The 22,900-nt window shown below is 43.8% G+C and overlaps 1 protein-coding gene across 2 annotated transcripts in view; it reads right to left on the bottom strand.

Annotated features, from left to right (window-relative positions):
* Positions 1 to 3,134: 3,134 nt before the first annotated feature.
* Positions 3,135 to 22,900, bottom strand: part of ND-39 (NADH:ubiquinone oxidoreductase subunit 39) — an 85,616-nt gene continuing 65,850 nt past the window's right edge. For both annotated transcript variants that reach the window (XM_070534933.1, XM_070534934.1), the window contains exons 7-10: positions 21,597 to 21,741; positions 10,153 to 10,263; positions 9,939 to 10,008; positions 3,135 to 3,380 (exon numbers count right to left, since the gene is read on the bottom strand). In XM_070534933.1, coding sequence (XP_070391034.1) covers positions 3,201 to 3,380; positions 9,939 to 10,008; positions 10,153 to 10,263; positions 21,597 to 21,741 — 506 coding nt within the window. In that variant the 3' untranslated portion in view covers positions 3,135 to 3,200. The remainder of the gene's footprint in view (positions 3,381 to 9,938; positions 10,009 to 10,152; positions 10,264 to 21,596; positions 21,742 to 22,900) is intronic.

The following is a 22,900-nucleotide window of genomic DNA, read 5'->3' as shown; positions in this document are numbered from 1 at the left end:
TTCAGTTCTGCTGATTAAACTCGTCCTGTGAGTGACAGAGAGCAGCTCGCTGTGGTGACCTGCTGAGGCACCTAGTCTGTTGTCGCATGTTTGTACCGCAAGTGACAGCAGGTCGCTGAGGCATAATCTTCAGGAAATAAAATGATAAAATCGTCAACCCATTCATGTAAAGAAACCAAACAAGGCGATAAGCAACACATGGGCAGTTCTTCCCGCACTCTTTGCCCAGTTTCGGCATTGAAGTGAGAAAAGGAGAATTTTCGTTCATAGATACCCTAACAGAGGATAAGCAAAACGATAACAAGGTAAAAGTGGGAGCCAATGCTTCAACAACTGGTCTTGTCTATTTCAAGGCTACATATGCTTTCTTCGGCACAGTATATATAGGTATGGTTTTTCTAAAGGGGAGAAGGGGGTAAGTCGGGTGGGCGAGGCAACGACCGAGGGTGTGTTAGCGGCGAGGGCGTAGAATTGAAAGAAAGGTGTGCTATTCAACATCGTTGGAGAAATCTGAAGTAGCACCATGTGTCAGCTGGTTGACTTGTCACTTTAGGTTCCTTTATTTTGTGGAAAGGGCTGGACGATGCAGGGGGGGAGGGGGAATAATCTGCTCCACTGGAGGTCAGTGAGCTATTGTCTCTCTGCAAGAGAGAATAAAAGAAGTGGCAGAAAATGATGCTCGTGTAAAAAATATAAAATGGAGTAATTATACAAATAAAGGAACAAAAAAAAGGGAAAGAAAAATACAAACAAAACGCTAAGCAACCCAATGAAAAATAACTAAGTGCTGTTGCCTATAGCTTCAAATTTAGCATAGCCAATAGATTCTAAAGCTACCTTTGAAACATTTATGCCTATTGGTTGCAATGTCTTGAACTTATGGATAAGGTATGATTCTCTGTATTTTCTTTCTCGTTCAGAACAGAAATTTGACTGTAAGATGTAGAATTTAAGTTCGTCAAAGTTACGACCTGGTTGGTTGAAATGCTCGGCGACAGCTTTGGGAAGCTTTTTAGCTGTCTGTGTGATGTCTATTTAACCTGACATTCATTGAGTGTACCGTTGCACCGATATATTGTGTCTTACAGAAGGAACATTTAAGCATATAAATCACATAATAACTAGTGCAATTAAAGCTAGTTTTCACTTAATGTGTATAACTATTTGCGGTGTTTTTAATTTTAATGTCACTTTGAAGGTTTCTTTGCACCTGGGGCGACAATATGCTTTTATTACGATGAATGATGTTGGCTGACTTTTGCATGCGCTAACATGTCTTTAAAGCTTCTGTTGAGGCGATAGGTCACCCTTGGTACCACCAGGAATGCTTTTCTCAGATGCTCATTACTTGACAATATTGGATGGCATTTTTGTAGGATGTTGCTTATGTTTGGGAGGGCACTAGAATATTTTGTTATAAAGGCTGGTGGACTGCCTCTACAATCTTGACGTGACGCCATAAGCTCTGTCGATAGGAACATGTGGATAGTTTCTTTCTGCTAGCGTTGCTTTAAGGTCATTTAGGTGGTGGATATAATCCTTGTCTCCGCTGCAGATTTTTCTTATTTGTTTCGCTTGTGCAACAAAAATTCCTTGCTTGCAGTGTTGCTGGTGATGAGTGTGGTAGTCTAAATATTGCTATCTATCCATAGGCTTCCGTTAAAGTGTCGTTCTCAGTTTTCCATTTTCTATGTAGACTGTCGTGTCGAGGAATTTGATTTGACTGGGAGAGTGTCGAGCAGTAAATTTAATACTCGGGTGAAAGAGGTTGAAAGGCTAATTAGGTCAGTTAATGCGCTTGAGCCATGTTCCAATATTATAAATATGTCGTCAATGTAATGCAGATAGGTGTAGGGTTTTAAAGGGTATGATTTTATCAGGTTTGCTTCAAGCAGTCCCATGAAAATGTTTGCATACATGGGAGCGAATGGTGTTCTCATGCTAGTGCCAAAAGTTTGCAGGTGGTGAATAGAATAGAATTCGAAATAGTTGAGTGTGAGAACAAACTTAAGGAGTGACAAGTAAACTTCAGGAGTGTGCGCTTGGGGATTGACTGCGAAGGAATTCAATTTCTTCACTGACGGGTGTATTAGTTTAAAGGGCAGAAACATGTCAAGTGACTAGAATAGCGTGGTCAGAGAGGATTTGGTTGACATTGATACTGCTGATAATTCGAAGGAAATGGGGTGTGTCTTGAACAAAAGATGGGAGGGAGGTGGGGTTGTTTAACAGGTGGTGATCTAAGAATTTAGATAGTGACACGGTAGGTATGTTGCTATTAGACACTATAGCCCGACCTGGGATTTCCGCTGTAAATATTTCTTCCATGAAAACCTTATGTATTTTAGGAAGAAGATAAAGAAGGCCTGCTTCTTTGTTTTTGGGCATCATGAAGCGATATTCAGATTGCGTGATTAGTTCCCTGGACAGGAGCTCCACTATAGTGCTTTGCACAAGATTGCTGTAGTCTGAAGTTGGGTTAGAGTCGAGTTTTCCGTAATGGGTGTGATTGCTCACTTGTTTTGAAGCCTAATTTTTGTACTTTTCTGTAGGCCAGATTACGATACTGCTGTTTTTGTCCGCTGGTTTTATTACAATATAATTTCTTTCCGCAAGTTCTTTAAGAATTTGGTGCCGAGTGGGGGACAAATTTTTGTGCTTGCGGCAATGCCGCATTAACCCTAGAATTTCCTTTGAGATTAGCTTTATGTATAAATCAAGGCCTGGGCACTGACAAGTCCACTTGTCGAAACGTTGGCTCCCGTATTTACCTTGGTCACGTCTTGCTCCTCATCTTGAATTTCCATCTCCTGCCTTCCCCATGTTTTCCTTTAACAGAGGATGTCGTTTTTAAAATCGTGTGAATTGCTCTTGCTTCCTGCGGTGTCTGCCTCCAATACTACCACTACAACAATGGCTTCAAAAACTTAGTCCATTTTACTTAAATAGTGATCAGACTACGACGGCTGCTCGACCATCTAGTGTTCGCTGTGCTGAAAGAATGACTACACAGCGAACATAGCATCGCATCAGTTAAATCCTATTTCTTATAAACTGTTTCCATTAAAACAGATCACTCAATATGTCAACATACAACGGCACTGTCTTTTGGTTAAGGAACTGCTGATGCCGCATTAGCAAAAGCCCTCTTTATTTGCATGTAATTTCTACAGCTGAGCTGACAGCCAGTCACATGGATTTCAATCAAGAATAACGGGTGGAGGCCTGACTTTCTCAAACTGGGCAATATCAGGGTCGTAGTATGCAGCTTCACGGTAGTACTTGAGCTCGAATGGGAATCTGTCCTCGACGTAGGTGAGCGATACCTTGAGGTCATCCAGAGTTGGGTACTCGTAAAACACAATGTCCGACGTGTGCTCCTAGGAGAGGAAGAAAGCACAGGACTGCTCATTATTTGCACCACAACAGCCTAGAAAGCCAACAGCCTTGAGAGCACTTCATGTGATTATATGATCTTCTACACACGGCAGCACAGTATACCTAGCGTGACGCCTACTCAGACAGCGAGAGGTGTCAACAATTTGCTGAAACTTTGATATTCAGTGAAAGGGGCACTTACACACTATTGCCATGGTCAACTATACTGCTCTGTGCTTCATTTTTAGGAGAGGGATTTAACAAGCTTCAAAAATATAAAAAAATTATGCAGATCCATCGTGCATCTTGGAATCTATGTGAAGTAATACCTTTGCGAAGTGGTTAATGAAACACTATAAGTTTGCTCATTTTAAACTTGCGTATTGGAGAACACAAAACTGCCATACGTGCATGGGCACACCCATGCTATGTCTCAAGGAGTTGGTTGGCACGATAGATGTGCTATTATAGTTAGAGCACCCAGTGCCACTCAGCAAGACGGCAGCACCCGTCCATGATCAGGAAAATACAGGACGGTTTGCACATGAAACTTTGCTTTGAAGCTCCTCAAGATACTGGTGGTAAAACTAGGCATGGGGGCACCTAGCACACCTTTTTCACTCGTTCGTCACAACCATTTCGAAGATCATGGATTTTGCTACTGGAGAATTCAAGGCTCCCAGGCATGGAGGAAGGAAAAAAAAAAAAACTAGGAGGGAGTACGACGTCACTCAGCTAGCTTCGGCAAGCCAACTTCCTCCGACGCTGTACCTCTCGTCTGGGGCCCATCTGCACGGTGGCTCTTGGGAACGAATAGGCCCAAAAGGTTGCCGGAGCATTCAAAATATTGCTTGGATCATGGTAACTTTTACGGGGCAACAGCCACCTACTTCAGATCTATTATGCCATCGTCCTGCACTGTTTTGTCCTATCGTTCCCAACAGAGTCACAATGTTTCAACAGCAAAGTATTAGGTAGTTACGAGTGAATGCTGTTTTCTAGATCTGTGCTTGGTTTCTTGGCCCATCAGGCTTAACAAGAGCACCTGTAATAGCTGGTCATGGCCTCCAAGGTTCTACAGTGCCTGTGGCAAGCAAGGTGCGCTGCCACATCTCAGAGGCTACATGTTACGAATGTTTGCTGGTGCGATAGATGACGCCAAAACTCTTCACATCTAATGGTAGGCGACTAGAAACTACTTCTTGCCTATCACATGATGAGGGCCTACTTCTCCTTTATATTTTATATGATGGCGTCAAGAGTGTCACGTGAGGCTCCTTCTAGTTTATTTCCTTCCTTCATGCTCCTCAGTAAATACAAATTGTGAAGCTGCATGAAATACAAAAGCAAATGGAAAGCAAAAATACAGGTTTTCAGCACAAAAAATTGATTTGAGCATCCACTGTTCTCGTAATGTTCTGCAGCAATCATAGTAGACAATGAGGCTGCTGACAATCCACCCCTTAGTCACCTTGCAGGCACATGATGCCTTTGGAGCAGTCTACGTAAATGGCACAATTATCGTAATGCATTGCCATTTCTATTGCTTGTTTACAAGCACACTGTAAATATATTAAAATAATAATAATAAATAAATAATTGGCATACTATAAGACAGACGAACACCACCTGCAAATAAAATGCATTTTGCTATGAAGAGCAGCATATGGTAACCAATCGTGTTTGCTCCTTTGTCATGCCTTGTTTCAGGCATGGCACACCAAAAAAGACGAACAAACAGTGGTACTACGGCGGCAGCAAGATTACAACACTTCTCTAAGCCTGTTGAAAACCGGTGGATTGAAGTTCTGTAAAAATAAGTTAGTTTTCTTTTTCTACACAATATTTTGCAGAGCTTCCATGGATGATCTGACCATCTGTGTGCCTTTTCAAGGTGTGTTTGAAGCATAAATATGCTTAATTAAACAACTTTTCAAACTGGCATACCAACAGACTTTCAGAATGACCTTTACCTATAACGAACGAGAAGAAAGGGGTTAACGAAGGGGCCCGATTTTTATTAATCATATCATAAGAAGCCAATAAAGACACCAAGGACAATACTTACTAATTAATATAAAGAAATTATAAGTTAATGGGATTGAAAGTGGATGAAAAAACAACTTGCCACAGATGGGGAACGATTCCACGTCTTCACACTATGCGTGCGGTGCTCTACCAGACATCGCATGCGTAGTGCGAAGACGTGGAATCGTTCCCCATCTGCAGCAAGTTGTTTTTTCATCCACTTTCAATCCCATTAACTTATAATTTCTTTATTTCAATTAGTAAGTACAAGTAATTTCCCCTGTATTGTCCTTGGTGTCTTTGTGGGCTACTTTGCATACAATGCGACTGCATGCGTTTCTGCAGCACTAGGCAGTTATCTATGGCTTTTTTCTTGTGTTCTTGCAATCTCCTCGCAAACTAAAATATTTTCCATGCAACAGAATTTTGATAGTCTCTGTGATCATGACAAAGCTGCAGGCAGCACTGAAATAGCAGATGATGCCACTGAGATGGGGCTTGTCTTGAGCTGATGTCACGTTCTATGGCGCCCCACCCAAAATTATCAAGAATACTAGCTGTCACACTAAAGCAGGGTTTTATAGTAAATGGGGTCCTTCAGTTCCTGGTTTCATATTTTTCAATATTGGAGACGTTAAAATTGAGTGTTATGTTTACAGAAGAAAACTGGTGAGAAATCAAGGTTTTTTTTTTCTGATAGCCCAAAGTTCAGTATTTTTCTGCCAACTTTCACAAACGAATAACACAGTCCAAGGCCTTCTTTTGGACACAAAAGCTTTATTTTATTAACAAGCGAAATCACTCGCAGGCATATATACAGTAAAGTCTCATTAACTTGAAGCTGTAAAGACCGGAAAAAATTTCGAGATAAGCTAAGTTTCAAAATAAACAAAATTACAAAAACTGAAGCCCGCTAGCTGTACATAGACCACATAAAAAGTATTTACAAAATACCGCCAGAAATATATATTTGCATTCACTTTCACGTGCGTCAGCACTGGACAGGTACGCATCTATAGATAAGGCTCCCTCATGTTTCCACCAGCGATACCAGCACCGATTTCTCCCCTTGTAGACAGATTCCAACGTTGCCGGTCACATCCTTTCTTGTCCAAGCAACCGTACATTTGTGTTGGAGCACATGCTACACTCTTACAACAGTTTGCACCCTTTGGAGCTTGTCCCACAACAATAATTGTCATCTGCCTTTCTTGCGCTTCCTTTCTTGAAAACTTTACGCTCATTACTTTTCTGTCAAGAATACTATGTCATGCTGGTGACGTATTCTGCAACGATCACTTCGGTGATACTATCGCCCTTGCATGATGTATGAATGAATGAATGTTTGATTTTTAATGGCACAAGGGCCAAGTATGGCCAAAGAGCGCCATGTCCGTGGTAATGAGTTTGCAGTGTATTGTGTTAAGGTTACTGACATGTATTAAGAAAATTACTTTCGACATTGTTTTTTGACGTCGTTTCAGCTATATTGGACCAATTGATTGCAGGGAAGTTGAAATTGCCAAACAGTATGATAGGTGATTGGGGATAAAGCACTGTTACTGAGTGAAGCACCTCATGGAAGTCAGCTACGAAAGAGCTGTTTGCGTTGGGTGGACGATAGCATGTACCGATAACAACGGCTGGGCAAGACGTGTTGCTTATCACAAAGACAATTTCTAAGGGCGTTGTTACTGTCATTTCAGCGCACTGAAGACTTTCGTGTGCGCATATCAGTACGCCGCCCCCCCCCTTTTGTGGGATCTCTCGCGTCCGAATATAGAAAAATTAAAGTTTTCAAAGGTAAGTGGGCCATTTTTTATTAACATGTGGATGGGATTATTGGCTGCTGCTGCCGTTGTGCTCTGTACAACTTTCGGTGCTATGCTTCTCAGTGATTCCTGTTTTTCGTCTGCTGCGGTTAGGCGTCACATTTTAGAACTTCAATGGAATTTTTTTTCTGGTTTTTCCAAACGTTTAGGGGGCAGAAAAGGGACCTGAAGCTGAGTTCCTGTGCTGCTGTGAAGGGAATGCGCAACACAACAAGCAGTGAAAAGAGAGATGCATAGCATAATTTACAGACCATGTCTAGGGAATGCACAACAGAGCAAGTAGCAAAATTGAGAGATGCAGTATATAATTTACAGGTCATGTCCAACATCTCACTTAAGATAATCACTATTAAATGGCAGACCGACATAGCAGCAGGCATGGCTGGTGACTCACGATTCAAGACCCAGCCACAGCGACAATTAACAATTCGACCGGTGCGAAGTGGTGAAGTGACCAGGTGTGTGCAAATGACCACAAATATTCCGGCTGATTCGGTGACAGTTCACTACCCCACTATGAGTAGCACAGGTTAGAGAGTTAAATGTGCTCATCCTTGACCTCAAGCCAGCACGTTGAGGCAGCTCAGCAAGATAGTATTGATTACAGCACATCAATGTTCGAGTGCTGTCATAAAAAGCTACATCAAGCGAGCAGCGCACGATCTCGCGCTGCAGCGCGATTCACACATACGTTACTGCGAGCTCATATGCATTGTATCAGTTATTTATCAGTTGCTAAAGGGACAGACGGCCACTACTACAGTGCAGACATAACTACTTGTCTAGCGGCATGCAGTCAACAAAGATTGTAGGAGGCTCGCCATTTCGCGGCCTGTAGAAAGACTGCTGCCGTCGCGGCGCGCATGATCGTGCGCTCGAGCAGTTCGTACATCGCGGCATGCTGAAAGATCGCTGCCATAGCGGTACATACCGTCGTGCACTCGAACAGTTCCGCACACATGATGTCTGCTTATTGCTGCTGTGAATTCATTTATAGCAAGCATTTCCTCGCGCTTGTGCGCCTGAATCTAGCAGCGTGCAAACCTTACCTGAAGTTCAACTTCTTGCGCAACTCGCTTCACTTGCAATTGACACCGCGCTAAACCTCACTGCTTATTTCTTGAACGGCATACACGTATTCGGCGTTAATAAATTTCTTGCCTTTAAGCAGCATGCCACCCCTGAAAATATCTTCGGCGCCCGATATTCGCGGCAAGCCATGGTACAACACAACTGAAAGTGGCAGGTTTGTATTGTAAACATGCTTTCCGAAGCAGAAAACCGTGCTTGGCACTACCCAGTTCAGGACAGAGGGCGCTTTTTAGCACCATTTTCGCAGTGCCCCCTGGGCAAAGCAGGAGCGCCATACTCACAGACATTTTTTGGCTATGAAATTAAAGCTATGGGGGCAGAGTTTCTGCACATGACTGCATTCGTATGCAATGCACAATGTAGTCCAGGCGCGCTCGGCACCTGTTTCGGTTTTGCCAACCTCTCACAACTTCTCAAGTCAAGGCAGATACAATAATTCGGCGTGAATCAATGCTTATTCACATAAGACATGCACCAAGTGTTGAACAGCCAGCATCGCAGCCTGCGTCGGAGCTCCAAAGCAGCCATATGGCGACGCGCCACTGATGCTGTCGTCGGTAGAGCCGGCGCAGCATCAGCTCGCTCACTCGTTTGTACGTGCCGATGGATGCGATTTCCAGATGGGCTAGCTTGGTTTCCGCACAGACGCTGGAAAAACTTTTTTTGTGTGGTTCAACAGTCTTTAGTTGCTAAAGTTAGTAAACAGCCTCTCAGGGGAGTTTATTGGCGGGACAGCAAGCAACGCACACTTACCAGAAGACACGGGCGTCATTTTGCATTTGATGAATGTGCAGAACGTGCTACGGTTTCGGGTGTGCAAAAACTCGAAAGAGCAAACTAAAAGTACAATAAAATACCAATATCTGACTGGTGAATGTTACGTATTGTTTCAAATTAGGTGCTGTAAAAAAGCAAGTATTGTTCCCTATTTTCCACGTAAGAAAACGCGAGCAAAACTGTGGGACTACTTCCAGCAGCGGTGAAAGAGGCGCGCTTAGTTTTCGTAGCCTTCGCTTCATAGCCAAGAAAAGTTGTCCGCGAGTACCGATTATAGTTGTGACCTCTGTCGGCCAATAGTTTCTGACTGCTTTTGAGTGAGAGCTCAAGTGTCGGCATCTTGCTCCAAGGCATGTACAAAGTACCTGATTTTGCACCCTTCATAGGAACCAATTAGTAGCTCAGAAATATGCACTGCGTTCAGCTATCTGGCGCAATTAACACAGACAATGCACAATGCCTTTTGCACACAACTCCTGGATTATGTAACACACACATATTTGTCAGACAGAAGTGTGTGCATATGATATTGCACGCAAAAATATGAGCAAATGAAGGAGTCAACAGTGATATTAAAGGTGTCTTAGAAGTTAATGTAGAAACTTCCAGCATAGAGGAATCATTTGTAACTACTACAACTGCATAAAATTAAACAAGACATACAGATTTTTGTGCTCAAGAACTCATATATCGAAGTGTGACGAAACAAGTGAAGGCCTGCTTCCATCATGAAGACTCAACCTTCTAGAAATTTCATGCTTTATACACAGCAATGTTCTTATACAGCTACTGAGCATGCATGTCTTCAGGCATGAAACAAACAAAGCATACCCTTTCCAACCTTTCCCATGACAGGAGTGGAGACTTCAAGCCAGCCATTTGAAGAAAATGCACACGCAACCTAGGAGAACACGAATAAGAAGGCAGGTCATAACAAGTGCTTTACCAGACCACAGCCTAGCTGCACAAGATAAACACTGATTCATGGTAAGTACTAACTTAAGAATTCACTCATGCTATGCTGGGCAAAGATACTAATACTTACAAGAAAAATGGGTCAAAGCGCATGTCGTATCGAATGTATCCAGCTTCTTTTTCTCTTCGCATAACTCTGAACATGTAGTCGATCAGCTCGCCCAGCTCATAACGACGAGGCCTGCAAGTGTGTGCAGAGGCAAGTTGAAAATGTCATGGGCTTAACATTTGGGCTCCTTTGTGCACATAGCATTCGCTATGGCTACTACCCTGATTGCCCTTTTAAGAGCAGTACATTCATATGATCACTTGGTCCTTACTGTGTGAAACATTTTCTGAATGAAAAGTTTAAGGGAGTGATTGATTCCCATATAGGGCTTTAGCATTTTTTGTACTTATCTGCTGAAAATTTGTAAAATTTTAAACACCAGCTTCACAACACATAGGGAAATTACAAAAAGTGCACCTTCGAGAGTAGACAAATATATTACAGGTTACTTGAAATGGCTGCTTAGCTTACATGAGCTTTGCAACAGCAAGAGTCTTACCCACGAATTACTATACTTCATTTCATAGATAGCAGGCAAGTTGAGACTTCCCTTACTGTTCACATCTAAAAAGCAATGCATTACCTATAAACGAAAGATATTACATGCTTGGCTAAGTAAACCTGAAGGGGCCCTAAAACACTTTTTGAGCAGAGTGAAAAAAACGTTGCTGATCTGTAGAAGAGGCTTCTGTAAAGTTGCGAGCCAAATATTATTGCACTGCATGTAGCTGCAAATTTACAATCTCGTGTCGACAACAGCGAAAAAATCACTTCCTTTCGCTTCCACAATGTTGTCATGCAGTGTCACTGCAAGCAGCTGGACTCCCCAACAATTACTGAATGATTTTGTGATTGCAAGAACATTCTCACTAATACATAACTGCCAGTTTTCTGTTAAATAAATGGAACATATACAGTTAAACCTCACTACAATGAGGTCAGTAAAATGGGCAATTTCCTTCATTTTATCGAGATTTCGTTGTACTGAAATTCGACCTTTTACACAAGTAAGTACAGTTGCCGATCGATTTTTCCGAATTATCGGACAATAAAAAAAGCAAATTTGAATGAGAAAGCAATTTCTTTTGCATATCTTATTTTGTTGTAGCGCAAGCTGAAGGTCAACAGAAGGGCACATCTGACACACACAGTGCTAACTTTCAACAATAGATTTATTTCCAGTTCTCATCGCTATATACACACCAATGTCATACAACACGTATAAAACCTCGGTAAACACGGAAAAAAGACAAAAAAAAAAACAGGGAACCACATGCAAGCACTTTTTTGCCACACAGATGGAAAGCATATGTAGCACCAGAGAAAAAGGACAGAAGGGAGACGACACCACAATGCGCTAACTTCAACTTGATTTTCAGGAAACAACCACCTATTTAACCCATGCACAGTGGCGCCACCTCATCCAAATCTTAGCCATCTAATAAAGCCATCTTCGTATCTAACAAGTCGACCGAAGGGGCACGTCGCATGGTCAGCATTCGGGAAGCACGCGACAACAATATGAAAGAGTGAAGAAATTGGCGGAGCAAGCTGCGTGCGGTGCAGCGGGATGGAATGCAGACTGCGTGCATGCACCAAAGATTTCCCGAAATAAAGAACATACTTGACAAGGGATTTAGATTTTTGCTCACAATACCGGAGGACTGGGGTATAGCCTTTTTTTCCGCTCAGATTATGACCTCAGTGAATTTTTTTAAAATTTTGTGAATGCTTAGTTCTGGCAAAAAGACAACTTCCAATTTCGTGTTCTTCATAAAAACTGGCCAGTCAGCGAGCTGTGATTTCCACCGGCCTGGCCTAGTGCCTAAGGTTGGTCACTACCATATGATGTCCCGAGGGCTTCCCATTTAAAATCATTAGAAAGAGATGGTGAGCAAAAAGCTTAATCTAAACAACTAAAAATGCTGGAAGTCGTTGAAAAGTAGGTCGGTGTACCTGACTTTAGAAGGCAGATATCATTGGACAGAATAATAGCTTCAATGAGCTGCCCTCTTTGGTCAGTTCTGACACTGCCCCAGAGAGTACAATGAGCATTAAAATCTCCTACTAAAAAAAATGGCTCTGGGAATTGATCTGTTAAATATTCTAAGTGTTTAGTAGTAAAATGGGTATGGGATGGAATATACAGTGAACAAATGGTGGTGGTTTTGTGAAACAGAATGCCGACGGCTACGGCCTCGAAAGATGTATTCAATTGGACATTTCAGGTAGGAGTGCCTCCCTGCACGATTGTAGCGACTTTTCCTGACAAGCGGCTGGAATATTTGCAGTCCCGTCAGAGATGTTAATAGTTTTTATAGCAAAGAAATTCACGACACGAGAGAAGGCACATAGACACAGCGCTACTAACTACTCAGTTGTTAGTAGTGCGGTGTCCTGTGTGCCTTCTCTCGTGTCTTGTGTTTATTTGCGCTAAAAACTATTAACATGCAATACCAACTAGCCCACCAGTCTGTTATGTTGCCCTTTGGAAAATGGTGAAACCTTTGAGAATTTGACTATTTTTTGGGTGGAGATTCATTTCTTGAAGCCACACCAACTGGTGAAAAGATGTTGATGTCTGATGTCACCTATATTGTGTACGAGACCTCTACAATACCAGGGTACAATGAAAGTCATGGTTATAAAATGAAAAATGCACTGACATGTGCGAACTTAAAAATTAAAGGTGACATGCATTAGGGAACAATACCCGTTTGATGGATGGTAACCATTCAGGCTACCTGCCACTTTTTCACCGCAGTTACAAGAAACTTGTCCTTCTTAGAGCACTCAAAAGAACGCCATTCCTTTTGTGTCTATGACGCCACGGTTTTGGGGTCGACCTCCGTCGCCTTCAATGAGGTGCTGGATGATCGAGAGCCAGGTGTCGGGACACTCGTCTTGGGCCTTGGCGTTCAGTTTAGACTTGAGACCTGTGGAACAGCTGACTGCAGGGCCATCTTGGATGATGGTGGAGCAATACTGGCTGCTACCACCAAGGGGGTGGATGGAGTTGCTACGGGACCACTGACGGTGACCCCTGTATACTCCTGAGACCGATGTGGTTTCGCCCCCTGCCACACCACATTGGCATAGCTTACTTGAGGTTAGAGTGAAAGCCTCTTCCTCGCTTCAAAAAATGAAATCTTCTATTTTACTGTGCCACTGCATAACAGAATCCGACACCTCGGACACAGAAACGTCACGGGCTTAAAATAAGAGTGGGCAATATGGCTAATCATGCTAAGAAATCACAATGAATACAAAATTCAGAACAATTAGAGATATGGCAATGGAACTGCCGCTCCTTCACCAGGAAAGCGGCAGTATTCCACCAGTTTATCAAGAACTCCGGAATCGCTCCTGACGTGATACGTCTGCAGGAGGTCAGGGCCAAGCCGGCCAAACTGCACGGATACTACACTCTGAGCGATCCTCAAAATTCGAAGGTCGCCACGCTGGTGAGCAAGTCAATAAACGCTCAATTATTAACACTTCCGCAAACTGAGGGAGAGACTAATTCCATAGTTATCAGTGTGATGCCAAAGAAACGAAGTAAAGTACACACACTAATCACAAATCTGTACAGCCCTCCCAAAAGTAAAGGGGATGACCTACCCCACATTCTCTCAGCAACAAAAGATTTAGCGGGCACCAGGGATAAGGCGGTGATAGTCGGGGACATTAATGCACCCCACATACTATGGGATAAGCGAAAACATTGCCCAAAGGGTTCCTACTCGAGCGCACCGCAACAGCCTTGGGCTTACGGGCAATCGATCAGATCGGCAAACCGATGCGCACGGATAACAGCATCAGCAGAGACACAGCGCCCGACCGTGCCTTTACAATTAACATCAGAGACGCACAATGGGTTTCCTTTGACGAAAACCTGGGAAGCGATCACGACATAATCCGAGTAGTGCTCTCCATGCCCAACATACGAAGAACATAGGAATGACTAAATTAACTGACTGGCCTTGTTATAGAGAACTCCAGAGAGAGCTGGAGGAGTCGATACAGCCCCGACCAACATGCGAGAATGGACTGAATTCCTTCAATGAGCACACGGAGACACCACTAAAGCCACTGAACGTACAGCGGAGGTGCTGGTGATAGACTCTCACCTGGTCAGCCTATGGGAAGAGAGGCGGAAACTGGCCAAGAGGTGGAAAAGACAACGTTTAAACAAACACCTGGGACAATGCATCGCTCTCTTGGCAGAGCAAGCCCAAGGCCACGCCAACGAGCTCGCTAAAAATCAGTGGGCAACATTCTGTGGAACCCTATCAGGAACTCTGGGAACGACCAATACGTGGCGAATACTACGAAGCATGCTAAACACGATGAGCACGCGTACTGAGGATAACAAGAGGCTCCAAATTATAGCAGACAACTTCGAGGGTACAGACCAAGATCTAGTCCATGCTCTTCAGAAGAAGTACACAGGACCCTCACCTGTCACGGGATCGTCGTACACAAGGAGACAATACGCGGGGGAGGTGAACCCCAAATTAGACGAAAAAATAACGTACACGGAAGTGTATGAGGCAGCACAATCTGCAGTTAAAAACTTGGCACTGGGCCCAGACTCAATCACAAATGCAATGATTCAAAACATGGATTCGGTAGCCCTAGCGAAAATAACAAAGATATTCAATAGCGAATGCTGGGCCAAGGGAGACTTGCCCCAAGAGTGGAAATTGGCTAAAATAATCATGATCCCCAAAACCAAAAAAGAATCCCTCAATTGATACACTACGGCCGGTGTCGCTCACATCCTTCCTGGGTAAGCTCTATGAAAGGGTTATCCATAGCAGATTGCAGCGATACCTGGAAGAGCGGAGCTGGTTTCCGGACTCCATGATAGGATTTCGCATGGGTTTATCTTGCCAGGACGCGTTCCTCCTACTTAGAGACGAAATTCTAACTAATATACCACACGGCGATGAGAGACTAGTCCTAGCACTAGACCTCAAAGGAGCCTTCGACAACGTCTCTCACGATACAATATTGGAGGAACTCGAACTCGCAGGTTGTGGTGAGCACACATACAATTACTTAAGAGCATTTCTATCCAACCGCGAGGCGAGCATCATCTTTTGCTGCAGAAATTACATGTTGTGAAAGTAAAAGAAACAGGGTGTCTACCAAGTTGACATCTCAAAATTCCCTGAGTCTTCCAGGTTTTCCCTGGGTGCCGTTGCAATATTTCCCGAGGGACACAGAACCTTGTTTTATGCCAAGACGGGCTGACACCATGTCGCCCAATGCTTTCACTCTCTAGTAAGCACATTAAAAAATAAAAAAAATGACTTAGTCCAGTTTGAATAATAAGGAGTAGTGTTTATTTTATTCAAAAGGAAAACAGAAGGAAGGGGTTAGTAAAATGCACAGTGAATAAAATATCTGAGAAAAAAGTGGTAAAACCCATTGCAAATCAAGTCCAACATTCTCAAATACGAATAAAATAGATAGGCACTCAGAAACCAATATTTTTGAACATGAGCTATTTCTAACTAATAGCAAGCTCACTGGCAGAAGGCCAAACTTTGCCACAATAAAGATTCTCTCTCAACAGCTGGTACGTCAACCTCAACTGTCCTGACATGCTGACGCAAGATAGCAAGGTGGGCGAGTTGGTTAGGTAGGATTCATCATACTCTTGGTAACAGCGCAAAGGGGACACAGAGAAAAGGAAGAAACACAACAACACGGGCGCCCATGTTGTCATGTTTCTTCCTGCCCGTGTTGTCGTGTTTCTTCCTTTTGTCCGTGTCCCTTCGTGCTGTTACGAAGAGAACAATGTGCCCTGACATACTCTCAGGCCGTACACAATGCCTCAGTGTTGCGTTTCACTGCTTTAAATAGTTTATTTTAGATTGGATAGAGGGAAACCTGCATCTTGGCTTCAGCCAACACTGTTTTTTGAACTCAAGCTCCTTCAAAGAAGCGGCGGCACGCTTCCTTTCCCATTCATTCCTCAATGTATAAGTCCTTCCTGTTGCGGTTGGTCGCGGTTGCGCTCATAATTAAAACGGCGACCTGCTGCTGTGCCTCCTGCTTTACAACCGCTGTTTTGACGTTGCAACAATATGCTTCCTCTTTTGCTTTATTCACAAAATATAATGGGCCAAAGTGGCCCATATTGAGCGTGCTGGTTTTAGTGCCACAATGACTCGTTCCGGTTTGTTAATATTTACTCTCTTTTAAAAAAAGAAAATGCAAAAGTCAGCTATGGTTCGTTGGACCATCACTGACATATGTTATGTGACAGTAGATGGGTGCTTTTCATCCAACATATTGTGCACTCTGCCTAGGGCATAGCAGGCGTGCACTGCATTGTGATGCATGTCGTCGCTTATGACAGCAAAGCTGTGTGTCGGTTTTCTTGTTGTGGCGACACAGGTGAAAACGGAGATTTGTTTCTTGTGCCAATGGTATGATTGTATTTCATTTGAGAGGACAGTCCGGTTTTCCACAAAATCAAAATGCAGAGCATTGTTTCCGTGCTGCCTGCACTTCATTGCCTCATGAATAGCCGCAGCTTGAGTGAGGCACATGTACTCGTGAGGAATTCATTTTGTTATCCATTTGCAACGCTCTTTTACAAAAAGAGTTCGAGATATCTTCTTAATCAAGTCGCCGCTTTCACAAACAGCAAATATGACCTTGTCCTCGGCGACCATTTCCACACTGGCCAGAGTGGGGCCTTCACTCCATGGGCAGTGCTCGCATTCACCTAACATACAATCTGTGGTTGGGGGACCGCAAAGGCACAATGCTTTCATGCCTTCTAATGAAATTTCCGTGCCAGTTAAGTTCTCAAATGCGGAGACACAACGACTGGCATTAGCGCAATAAACACAAACCTCTTGTTGTGGTGCGAGCAGCATCCATTTTGGACGCAGGCTGTAAAATTTGTGGGGTTCTCACCCATGCTCTTGGGACAAAGGAATGACAACACAGTAGGGCAAACAATCGCAAGGGCATTTATTGCACCTTTCATCGATCAATGCCTGCTAGCCGAGTTGCAATTCACAAAACATGCCGATGGGCGCGCGACAAATCACGAAAGTCCGACTCACCGCGACCGGATAATGAGTGAATATGTTCGCCCAATGCTGGACACCAACTCCTGGTCGTTCGTGCGTACAGTCACGCGAATGGTGGTGCATTCGAACGAGGCCTCATGAGACGGTCTTGCAGAAGCATGGATCGGCACAGGCGCGGAACGTCCACGCCACTTGCTGACTCCGAGCCAAAGAGGAAGAGCCTTCTCCTCTCCGCGCCCAAGTAACCCTGCTGTTAGGTGGTGTTAGCAGAGCCACACTCGTGCCACCTCTCGCGATGCACTTCAACCACACCGACTGCCGCGGGCACCAAGCCACGTGGCGAAGCCGGATTACAAGAGACGGGAGCTATGCAGGAAAACAACATGTCAGGGGACGCGTGAGAGTCCCGCATCCTCACAAACTTTGACAGGGCGATGGCACTTTCGGGGTGAGCTGCTTTGAACATCTGGAACGTCTCGCGGATAGAACATGTCACAAAATCGCTTTGAGACATACCCTCTCTGGCAGTTCGTGATGACTGACACAATGTCCTTCTTGTTCGGGCTCTGCCGAGAGCACCTAAGTTCGTCCTTGGGGAAGCAGTCGAGCGCAGCATGTACATCCGATGGGCTTAAACTTGACCTTGTGTACGAATCCAAATCAGGGACATTCCATGCTTCTCGTGCCAATTTCAGGCCATTCTGAGCATGTACGTTGTCACAGCTGGGATTGCCTCTTGAACGCGTTTGTTTTCAACTTCTGGTGGCACGATGGTTGAGAGACAGAGGTGCTCTAGATAGGACTTTGAAGCCTTGTACGTTTGCTTCAAAGCTATTTAACCACTAAGTGCATGCACAAAATTCTGTCACAGACAGTTCAGGTGTACCAATGCTTCCGTATGCAGCACTTAAAGTTGAACCTATCTTCGTCTCCATAACGCTTTGAATCTCGGCCTGTTTTCTCTTTCCGTAAGACCATCTGCTGCATTTGTGAACAGAAGATGGTGGCTACAATGGTGAAACAAAGGTGGATGTGCCTGTTTAAGTCGTCAATCACTTCTTCTTACTGAAGGACTGCCTCATGTGCTTCATCGTGGATGTCACTAGATGAAGACAGGATTTCCTTGAGGAGCGTAAAGCAGTGCTGGTAGACCTCGTCGGTGTCATGAATATCCTCAGCCTCTGGCAGTAGCTTGCACAAGGAGGCAACATCCAAAACGTTTATGCAACAAAAATTATTTTTTCTTAGCCATCGGCTTCTTGTGAATGCATAAATAATCGGTGCAAAATACTCGGACAGAGCTATGAGCCGCATATGCATCACATATGGTGATAAGCTACACCAAGTTGAAACGTTCATGCTGAACAGCACAGCACTCTTTCTGTCACTTTTCCAGTGGTGCTGTCATGTCTGAACCTCCAGAATGTCTCATGGTTTCATGTTCTATGAACAAGGCCGTCTAAAGCTTTTCACTGTGAAAATGTGTGGGCCACGTTTGTTATCAAAGGACAGTGTCCACCTGGCGCCACCACTCACCTCTACTGTTCTCAGTGTGGAAAAGCGCACCAGCAAGGTGCTGACAAAACATAATAAATTGGGCAACTTTGGCAGCCCTTGGCTCAGTCATGCCACACTGCGCCTTTTTGGACAGCTGAAACGCAAAGGGGAAGGTCGAGGTAAGACAGGAAGATGTTATCTGTGAGGGACGCGGAAAGCATGTGGTATTGGAAAACAAAGTAAATGGCCCGGGAAATGGCTCAGATAAGTTTTTAGAAAGGCACAGTGTGAATTGCACATGGTGGTACCGACGAAGGCTCCCGTATCCACTGCACGTGGGGGATGGAGAGCAGGCAGTGAAGTAGCAGCTCCATAATGGTGCACCTGATGATTATGGAAGTGCTTCGTCGCTTCCGGATTAGCCTGCCTTGGTGCCGCTTACAAGTGATTTACTGTGCGCACCAGGCGGGTTTCGGCAAAGCCAGCCACAGCATGCACTCGCGGTGTCTTGCATGCTGTTCACAAGCGAATATTCGAGGTGTAAGTGCGATGCCCACAGAGGTTGTAGGCTGCAAACTCAGTATGTTTTAGCACTTTCCATACACGCTAGACACAAATAAAAACTGACAACACATTTTTGTTGAAAACAAACTGCCAGAGCGAAGTTTTGAAGCAGCAACGAAATTAGAACTAGACTTGTGTACAATGTAAACTGATAGACAACCAGCAAAAGTACTGAAGCCAGCACACTCAACATGGGAGACTTTGGCCCGTTATACAGTGAAAGCTCGTTAATTCGAACTTCAATAGTTCGAATTTATGGATAATTCGAACTGTACGATTTGGTCCGGCCAAGCTCCACAGAAGTCTATGTATAAAAAAGTCCGTTAATTCGAACGCGAGAAGGTTCCCTCACGGATAATTCGAACTACGCTCGCCTGGCACACGGCCAGAGAAACACGCCTACTGCCTACACACAAGGCTGTATTGCCTCCGAAACGGAGAGAACGGCGAGAGAAGGCAAAATCGGAAAAAAATCTAACCTGCGCGGGGTCAGCCAGAAGCCAGCGGCGGCTGCCGCCTCTCCGTTCTACGTAACCTCCGAGACTTCTTGCCCGTTGCGAATCTCGGAGGCTTTACAAATCTTGTACAGCTGCTAATGTTGTACGGAGATGGCACGGCAAGCGCCAAAACACAGCGAATCAAGTACGTCGCAGCTGCGCTTGCAATCAAGCACCAACGAATCGGGGCCTTCGCCACCTTCACATGTTCAGCGTCTTTGTCTCGGCAGTCTTCACCGGTTGTGCACCTCTGTTTTCAGATTAGGAGGTATCGGCCATCGCGATTCATTGTGATAGTGTTAAGCCTCGGCTAACGTTCGTTTCGGTGGACATCGGTGGTGGGGCACAGTCGGACCCAGAGCTTCGACTTGAAGATGGCGTGTGCCCGCAGCAAACGCCATCACTTTTTGACATGCCCTACTGCTTCCAAATCGCAGTGTACTGTTGCTTTCCTTCACTTTCGTTAGTTCGAACTTTCGTTAACTCGAACTCAAGCGGCTTCTCCTTGCGGTTCAAATTAACGAGCTTTTACTGTATTTTGTGAATAAAGCCAATGAGGAACCATACTACTATAGTACCAAATTTTTGCCCGACACAAGCGAACTCCCACCCAAATTTTTTTTTTTTTTAATGCGACCGGAGTTTTTTTATTTTATTTTTTCAAAGTGAGTTTTTTAAAATGTACTTGTTTATTTTACTATATTTTTCTTCTCTCATGTTTCATGCGGGAAGATAATATTTTGCATAAATGTTGCAAAGAGAACATTCTATGCTTGACACATTTTTCAAATTTCTGTGTGAAATAGAAAACGTGCCAAGATGCCTCAAAGTTGCAAAATTTTTCTGATTTCGGCCAAGCTTGGAATTTTTAAACATTTTTTAAGTTTATGGACAGCATAAAAAATGAATGGAACTAATTTACTGTGAAGCATATTAAAATGAGCAGAAAAATTTGTCGTCACAATGTTTTTAGTTTGCATTGAATTTGGCCACATAGTTGTAAAATCTAAAAATATTGTGGTAAGCAATAGGTAGACGCTCGCGCCACCACCTTCAAATATTTTTTTGGCTTGTTGGGAACGCTTTTCAGGAATAAAATTTTCAGTTCCGTGCAGTTCGAATATTCCTACATGACATATAAAAAAGCAGACAAAACAAAAATGTCAAGCAGACATGCATGTTTGATTTGCTGTGGAATCATCCAGCTGTGCAATGAACCACCAAAAATAAAAACTTACAACAACCTATAATATAGCTTTGTTTTATAGCAAGGCATACCTCCACCAGAAGAGCATGTTTCTAGCAAGCTAAATTTAAGTGCTGCCATCAGACTCAGTGTGTCGCCACCCTGGAGTTTGGCGTGTCAATTCAGGCAGGCCGATTCTGATGCCAGTGCACAATATCACTCAAAATTTAATGCAGGGCCCTCATGATGATTCTCTTACATTACAGTCACTCAAATGTGGACCTATACTCATGGACAATTTTCAGTGGCGCTGAAGAGAATGCTATGGAAGCAAAGTGTGCACAAGTAAGAGTGCTCCTGAAATAAGTCCCACATTCTCATGAGCATTAGTTTAGGCTGGAGAAGAGCAAGCATTAACATCTTATTTACAAAATACACTGCCGAATGTTAAATATGACTTTTTTTTTTTTCATTTCTCTAGTGCATTCTGGCGAATGTGAAACTGTCGCATGTGGAAGCTACGGTAATTCAGTATCTGTTCTAAGAAACCAAAAGCACTGTCATACACCACCAGAATACTTATAGCAGTAACACAATCGTGAACTTGCCAGCCCCTGAGTGGACACTAAAACACAAGCTGCTCACTCTAGAAGGAGTGCTCACCCAACAGCCTGGTAGGTCTCGCCTTCATTGCCGTCCTCAAAGATGGCATTGACAACACCTTCGGCCACATTCCCTGTGTAGACGGGCTGCTTGATGATGCCTTGGCCCCTCTTCCATACGGGCATGTATTTCCAGTTCCTGCGCACTGCATTGCAGGATTTTTATTATCCAAGAACATGTAATACATTGCATGTGACATACTACAAATACAGAGCGAGATGTCAAAGTCGCAAGACTGAGAGTGAGACGTCCTATAAAACCATACATCAGACAGCAACATTTCAGTGAAGAGTGGTAAATGCAGAAAATTGAGTTGTAGAAAGCGTTCCGCTAAGCCAGATATAAAATATATATGTAAATGTAAGAGCACTTACTAAGAATATTAAGAAGTGTTTATGAGCTTAACAGGTATGAGCACAAAGCCTTTTTAAATATTTCAAAGGATCCCTTCTTTCTAACTACAGGAAAGGAATTCCAAATGATACTGATGAGAAGTTTGCAGTAGACTGGGTTTAGGTAAAAGAAAGTTATTTAATTTTGCAAAGTGAATTGATGATACACGAAGAAACTGATTAGTGTGTAGTAAAGGAATCAGAAGCTTTCCATTCACATATTTCTATATAAGAATGCCAAGAAAGTATCTGTTTAGTTTTTGAACTGACAAAATGCCAGGTGAGCAGAGTAAGGAGGATGCATTGGACATGAAGCAGCTGAAGGTTATTATTCTTATTGCTTGATTCTGGAGATGCTGAATGGTTGATAAGTGGGTAATATAAGTGTTTCACCTATGAGATGCAACAGACAATACTGCTACGTGGAAGCACAGTAGGGAAACTATTTACAAAGTGTATGTACGAGGGGTAGCAAGCACTGGCCAACATGGAAGCCAGCCAACATCCAGCAAGGCATGTTGTCGTCCTTAGATCAGTCAGTGGCCGCTTGTAGGCACGTCCTACCAAATCCAAAGCTTGACATCACATTATTTGAGTAGCAGGTTGCATGACCTCTGGCAGCAGAAGCGCCGGCCTGGCGCCACTAGGGACCCACGGCAAAAGACAGGCGGTAATGCTTAAGTCTCAAAACATGGACGATGTCGCTGGAGAATGGAACAAAAGATGTAGTGGGACTGGCGGACACAACCTCGTACGTGATGTCAGTCACTTGTCAAAGAACGCGGTGTGGGCCTGTGTAGTGAGGAAGGAGCTCTTCAGAAAGGCCCACACGTCAGGAGGGGGCCCAAGGTAGCACAAGGGCATCTGGGGAAAAATGTTCGCCGCAGTGTCACTGGTTGTAAATGTGCTTAT

The sequence above is a fragment of the Dermacentor albipictus genome, chromosome 3 (assembly GCF_038994185.2).
Source record: "Dermacentor albipictus isolate Rhodes 1998 colony chromosome 3, USDA_Dalb.pri_finalv2, whole genome shotgun sequence".
Classification (NCBI taxonomy): Eukaryota; Metazoa; Arthropoda; class Arachnida; order Ixodida; family Ixodidae; genus Dermacentor; species Dermacentor albipictus.
Note: the sequence above shows the minus strand (reverse complement) of the source record. Positions and strands in the feature narration are given on the sequence as shown.